At 40.5% G+C, this 7,248-nt stretch overlaps 1 protein-coding gene across 4 annotated transcripts in view; it reads right to left on the bottom strand.

Moving 5' to 3' along the window:
* Positions 1 to 7,248, bottom strand: part of cdk14 (cyclin dependent kinase 14) — a 173,809-nt gene that overhangs the window by 87,618 nt on the left and 78,943 nt on the right. For all 4 annotated transcript variants that reach the window (XM_008411053.2, XM_008411056.2, XM_008411054.2 and 1 more), the window contains one exon: positions 4,640 to 4,763. In XM_008411053.2, the coding sequence (XP_008409275.1) occupies positions 4,640 to 4,763 (124 nt within the window). The remainder of the gene's footprint in view (positions 1 to 4,639; positions 4,764 to 7,248) is intronic.

Raw genomic sequence — 7,248 nt, 5'->3', positions numbered from 1 at the left:
CACACACACACACACACACACACACACACACACACACACACACACCCATCAGTGATTGTCTAGCTACAGCAGCTCTGCTACACAGGAGAAACTAAAGTCAAGCTTAGAGATTTTTCAGCATGAATGTCAGCTGAGTGTGAAACAGATACATATACCTGCTCTTCCTTCTCACACCTGACTGGTATGTAGTTTAGATTTGCTTTTGAAGAACAGAAGCAAATCTAAGAACAGAACGATGTGAATATTTTGATGATAAAATAACGTCCAGTGACAGCTTTAACCTTTCAACTTTAATTAAAAAAAAACACAAATTAAACTGAACTATTCAGGTAATGTAACATTTATAGAAGCAAAGTAATATACTCTGCTCAAAAAATAAAGGGAACACTTAAACACTTAAGTGAACATTTAAGTGTTCCCTTTATTTTTTTGAGCAGTATATTTAGGTTGTTAGTGTTTTTTCAAACAAACACGGATGATTTAAATGCTCATGTTGAATCACTTTTCAACAACTCAGCAAGAAAAAAATTAATTAAATTCTGGTACATTTGAAATAAGACTAAACTCACAGCAAGATAATTCTCAGCAAGATATAGGATCATGTCTTAAGGCATTAATTCCTCAATAATGATAAAAAAAACAGTGCTAGTTCCAGTGGCAGACTATTTGACTTATAGCAAGACGTTCTCCATGTTTTAAGTGAAATGATAGTGAAATGAAATGCTGACTCAATAATCTGTGGAGTTTCCTTCTGACTTGTGTTGGTGCTGCTGTTGGACCTGTAGCTGTGTCCTACTGTGGAAAAGTCCTGAATGGCAAAGGCCTCCTTTCTACAGGAATGGTAAAATATTCTTCTGTCAGTCTTTTTCAGATTTGCTGGTACACAGACAGCTATAGGAGACCTTTCCTGCCCTCGGCCATCAGCATATATAAAACCCCTGAAGAAACTAGTTTAGTTACATTTAATTTCCCTCTGGATCAATAAAGTATTTGAATTGAATGTATGTCTTTGTAATCCAAAGAAACACAGGAAATGATCCACTGTATTATTCCTAATTCAGTCCAGACTGATGTTTTTGTTCTCTCTGACTACAGTCAGAGAGAACAGGTTTTTGTTGGTTACAACCAACAAAAACCTACAGCACTACTACTGTCCCTAATGCATTGCGGTCATTAAAAAAACAAATTTCAGTGTGAGATATTAAAGTAAGTTAATATCTGACAAATCAGTAAATCCCCCTGCCGCCTCTTTCACCCAGACCCTGCAGCAGCTGTCACAGCTCAAGGGGAAGTTTTGGGAGAAACAAAATCAGGCCCGAAATAATCACCTGTAGGTGAGGAAGGTGTGTGAACTGAGAGAGAAAAGCAGCTTTAATAGTTCACACAGCTGCTTCCACACAAACAGTACACATCAGAAGGCTTAGCTGGCCTCAATTAGCTGTGTCCTTGATATGAAACGCAGGCTCCTTAAAGCCTCATTTACAATGCTGCTGCTTGTTTCTGCTCATTAAAAAGAGAGTAAATCCACAGTGGAGCAGAGAGGAGCATCTGGACCGACCCACATCCAGCAGCGGGATACCGAACCCCGGCTTCTTTGGCTGATGAGAAACTGTTGCTCCGTGGTTAGGCTGAGCCTTCTGAGCCCCCTGCACATGCAGATAAGCATGAGATGATTCAATAATAATACCAGCAGGTTTAGCAGGTAATGTCCAGCCTCTCAACTCTCTGGATTAATATCAGGCTACAGACCCTCAAAGCCACTTTCACAACTCTGAGCTCTAGCAGTCTAATAACACCCTTCAGTTCACATAGAGGAAATACAGACTGACTTTATTTCAGTTCTTACTTGCACTAGGGTTGAATAAATGCTATTATTTAAGCGCTGCCACATTGTTTCCTGTCTTCCTCTCTGTGCTGGGGTTCCAAACGGAAACAGCTCTTGTGTTGATCCAGGAAGAGATCAATGTGATGGAGTCACAGTGGACAACTGCAAAAACCAGCAGAGCACCGCAACTGGAGAAAACCTGGGGCAAGCTTTTCTGCAAAGATGGAAAGCATGGCAGGAAAGTTGTGAAGATGAATCCAGGAGGCTACAAAGTTGTTCTACTGCCAGAGCTTGGAAATAAACCCAATTTCTTGTTAAAATTGTTGTTTCACATGCAGTGAAACAGGGCAGGATTTGAACCAATCACTAAGCCCTCTGTACCTGGGTCACATGCTCTACCACCTGTCACCTTAAAATAAAAAAGTTTGCCGTTATGAGACAAGTTTTTTATATTATCAAAGCTTTCTTGTTTTAACGAGATATAAAAATACTCTCCTCTGACAGATTACGACGTGTTAAAAGTGCATAAAACACTTTGCTTTGACTCTCCTCACCCTGATTCCTCTAGATGAGGTAGAGGTGCTGCTATTTCACGGTTATAACCTTTCTTACTGAAAAGAGAATATATTTTGGTTTCAATGAAATATGAGTCTCATTATAACAAGTCCTTAAAATCTTGCTAAAACAAGAAAACTTTCTTGTTGTAACGTTTTTTGCATCACATAACGAGAAATTATTCCTGTTTTAACAAGATATTGCTCCTGAGTTTCTTTTTGAGCTCTTATAGTTAAACGCTTTTGTACAACATCTAAAGGCCTTGGTTTAGTTAAGGTCAGAGTTCATAGCTCAACAATAAAGAAAAAGAGAGAGGCAGAAACCACGGCTGACCCAAAACAACACAAAGGCCCGTCTCCTCCAAAACATATCTTGATGATGTGGGAAAATGTTCTGTGGACTGAGGAGATAAAAGTGGAGTTTAGTGTTTGTCCTGTTATAACAGGAACAGAGTTAACACAGAACCAGCTTCAGCCGTAGTTCTACTGTCTGCAGCTGAACCAAACAATTGCAGTAACACTGGAGGAGAATCATCCTGGTCATCAGTTCTGGCAAAGCTTGTGTTTTTCAGCATGATAATGATCTGATGCTCACCAGCAAGACAAAAAAAAATAAAAACAAAAGAAAAAAAAGAGTAGACACAGATAGAATAAACAGAGCGATGATGCTCCAGCTGTAAGGATTATTTTATTTACTGGAGAATAAATGTGCAAAGGCTGCAGCGACTCAGACGGACACTTCAGCAACATGACAGCTAAAGTTGTCATGAGGTTGAAAATGATCCACAAAGATCAAATTGAAAAACAAAAGCAAAATACTAAAATACAAGATTGATTTGTATAATTAAAGGAATTCAGGAAGGTTGTGGAGAAACTCCTCACATATGAAGCTGAAAGAACTTTGAGATTCAGAAGAGAAGAAGATGAAGAAAAGGAAATCCACAGGGATGGGATTCTACAGATGCTTTGTTGATGATTTAAACCCCATTCTAGTCAAAGTCTTTAATTATGACCTACTATGTAATAATATCCCAGTTATGTGTTTGGAGGTTTCATGTCAGTGACCTGCAGTTTGAAGAGATGAGATGCTAACCATTGTGGGTCTGGCTGGTCATGTTCAGAGTAACAACCCGACTTCTATCTTTACTCACTGTCTGCTGCTTGTCACTGATGGATGCAGCGCTCTGCCGTCTCCCATCGCCAGCCTCAGCTTCCTTTCCATTGACGCCCCCCTCCATCCCTCATGCGGACCCCAGCCAGAGCCACAGGCCTCAGCTGTGGACTGTTAGTATTCCTGCTGCCAAGCAGAGACCCCCAGGACCTCTGGAGTCACAAACACCTCACCCTCCTCATTCGGCCCCCCTCCACCCAGACCTGACTGCGTGCGTGTGTGTGCATGTGTGTGGATGTGTGGGTGTGTGTTGATGAGCTTCCACAACAGTGGGATTTTCATATTTGCTCATTTGGTATTTTGTCCATTATTTTTCTCTTCCTCATTTCCTTCACAGTAATGTTTCTGCACTAATAAGGTTTGCATTATTGATGAAGCACACACACACACACACACACAAACACACGCACACACTTGCACACCCCAATCCTCCTCCCATCTGTCTAGGCAGAGGGATAGAGGGGCGGAAGGATGCAGAAGATGGATGGGCAGAGAGAAGGAGTAAATGGGTGGAGAAATAAAAAGGGTGAGCTGGACAAAAGACATGCCTGGATGGACGGATGGATGGGCAGACAGATGGATGGACAGACTGATGGACAACGCTAAATGAGGCAGCCTTGCCAGTTTGTCCCCCCAGGAAGCCACGAAGTAGACTTGCTGTACATGAATCGAAGTCATATCCCACACACTATTATGTGGATAGGTTCAAAAACACACAGACCAGAGGCAGGGAACTGATTGACTCATACATTTACTTCAATCAAGCAACTTTAGCCATTTTTTGCATGTGCTTGTAAGAAAAACATCAAATGTGGCTGTTTGGGAGGGTTAAGAAAGAAACATCTTCTTTCTAAAAGCAACATAGCATCATGGGTTGGGTTTACAAAGCTGCATCTGAATGAAGGAACTTCTGGAACAATGTCATGGACAAACAAGAAGAAAGTAGAAATGTTTGGCCATGAAGCACAGTGCTACATTTGGAGAGAACCAAACAGCATATCAGCACAAATGCTACATGCTAACTTGTACACAGAGAAGAAGGGAGAAAATTAGCATCAACGTCAGAGCATCAGTTTGCAGTCCACTCACCGAAGTCGGCGAGTTTTAGCTCTCCAGTGTCGCTGATGAGCAGGTTCTGTGGTTTCAGGTCGCGGTGAAGGATGTACCTCTGGTGAATGTAGGACAGGCCTCTCAACAACTGGAACAGGAAGAGCTGGAGCAACAGAAAAACAAATGAACAAAGGGAAGTAAGTCGGTTCATAAAACACAACAAACAAGTCTGTTGTTTTCTCATCTTTCAGTCGTATTTCAACCCATTGGGGTGCACCTGAACCTCCACGTGACTGGAGGCTCAGGACTTTAGTCAGTGTTATCTGGAGAGATTCATTCATTCATCAGAAGCATTAGCAACTGACACAGAGGCAGGACAACAATCACTAGCTGTGTTTCTTTTAACAGAGCATAGAATCGGCGAATTGAAATTATGAAAATTAATTTGCCCAATGAAAACACACACATAAAAAAAACCTCAGGTTTTTCACTAAAAAATGAGGTGTAGCGTGGTTTTTCAACCATACCGAAATAGATGCATTTTGCAAAATTGCAATGGAAACACTTTTTTAGACTCATTCCAGTCAGGTGATCAACAGCCAAATGTTACTTCTGGTAAAACCATGAAGAAGACGACAGGAAGTAGTAGGAGGATGATGGTTTGTTTTGGGGGGTTTTTTGGACAATGCGCCGCTGGCTCTACCAGAGCTCTCACAACATCACACTTCATTAAAAGTTGTTTGTCATTCCAATGTGTTGAATTCGTAGCTCTTCTGTAAAATGGCCGACTACAATTTTCCCAAAACACCACATACGTAGACACTCCTTTGGCAGATGATGATCGCTAGTGTCATGGCTGAATATACTGTATCTCATGTAACTGTTTACATCAGTCACTGCCATTATTTTTAATGACTTAAGCTTTTTCAAATGTGATTTAAATGTCATGCCTTGTTTGATGGAAACACCACAATTGCAGAATTGTGTTTTTTCAACATTAGGAGAATAAAGACAAAGATTAAAATGGAAACGCATCAACTAACTCTTCCAGTTTACTTACTGCTGTGATTGGTCAGAGCAATGTTTTATTTCTTCATAATCACAGCCTCTACTCTATATTTACTCTGTATGTTTTACACCTTTAGGAAAAAAAAAATATAGTGAAAAGCAGAACTGTGTCAGGATGTGATAGATGTTGCTGAAAGGTTAGCAGGTTGGGTTTCTGAGATTCGTTACTGCAAAGGGAGGAAAATCGATGGATGGGAGCATGAGAGGACTGCTGACAGCATGGAGGAAACGGCTCACTGCTGGAAGACAATCTGACCTTTGAACCAGAAGAGAGATTTTGTTCATTCCTCACTGCGTCGGGACATGTCTCTGTTTGCATCAGTCGCACTGCTGCATATTGGATTTTTTAATCAACTGAGCTGCATGCAAATAAAAACTGTAGCAAATGAATTTACTGCGGTGATGTGCTGAAAGCTTCTGCTTCCTTTTGAGCTTGCTTCTAACTTTGTGCTTCGCAGAGAATTTTTATTTGATTTGCAATTCAAATCTGAGGATGAATAATATTTGTGATTTTAAACCTACAGCCATAGTTGGAAGTGAACTGTAAATATTTGTTTCCTGGTTTTGTAGATTTCCAGCTGAGTTTGTGATTAATGTGGTGTGGTATGAACAGGGGTGAAAGTAAGGGGGTACGGCAGGGTACTGCGTACCCATAAAAGATTTAGTGGGGGTACGCAGTACCTGCAAGAGAGGGAGCGGCTTTCTGCTGTAAAACATGAACGGGTTCACTGTGCAGCTGTGAGTTCACCCACTAATCAGCCGTGACTGATTCGTTTTTCAAGAACAATCTAAAACACGACTTAATCAGTTAATAAATACCTTTTTTCCCATTTCATGTTGTTTCTGAACTGTTCAGAGCAGCGGTGCAACACGTCGATTGCCGAAGGTTTTGAGTTGATCTCAGCATTAAGTGACAAACTGAACGCAGCCAGGACGCTGAGAGCAGCACGTCCTCCTCTGGCTCGCTTAAAACGTTCAACTTTATGAAAGAACAACAACAACAAAATAAATAAAACGTGTTCAAATTAATGACCCAACAACAATAATAATCTCAGTAATTATTGTTTCAACAAGGTGTTGCGCAATTCTGTGCGTTTCAGTTCCATTTCCAAAATAACGAGCAGAGCAGGAGTTAAAATGAACTAATCAGCCACCGCTGTGTTCATGAGAGGTTTATTAATGATCGCAAAATAAATATCAAGCCTGCAAACCTGATATCGTAACGGACTGAATGTTTTGTTTTTAATATCTGGTCGGCTTGTGGAGCGCAGGCAGTTGCCACGGCAACGGGTGTGCTTAAATGACAGAGAGAGAGAGAATAAAAATGTGCGAGTGGTTTTAACTTTGTTTAACTTTGCTGTGGCTCATCACATAATGCTGTAGTTTCTGAACGTTCAATAAACGACAATAAATAAATCAATAAATTTAGTCCAAGTTTAAACTTGGACTAATTACCTCGTTCTTTGTGACTATAAGTCATTTACAACAAACATCAAACATGGTAAATATGCTTCATTAAGTATTTAAACAAATGGCTTCTACCGCGATAATTATGTGAAATTAAATTAATTGTCTAATAT

Source organism: Poecilia reticulata, linkage group LG6 (genome assembly GCF_000633615.1).
Source record: "Poecilia reticulata strain Guanapo linkage group LG6, Guppy_female_1.0+MT, whole genome shotgun sequence".
Taxonomy (NCBI): domain Eukaryota; kingdom Metazoa; phylum Chordata; class Actinopteri; order Cyprinodontiformes; family Poeciliidae; genus Poecilia; species Poecilia reticulata.
This window is presented reverse-complemented; position numbering and strand designations above follow the sequence as displayed.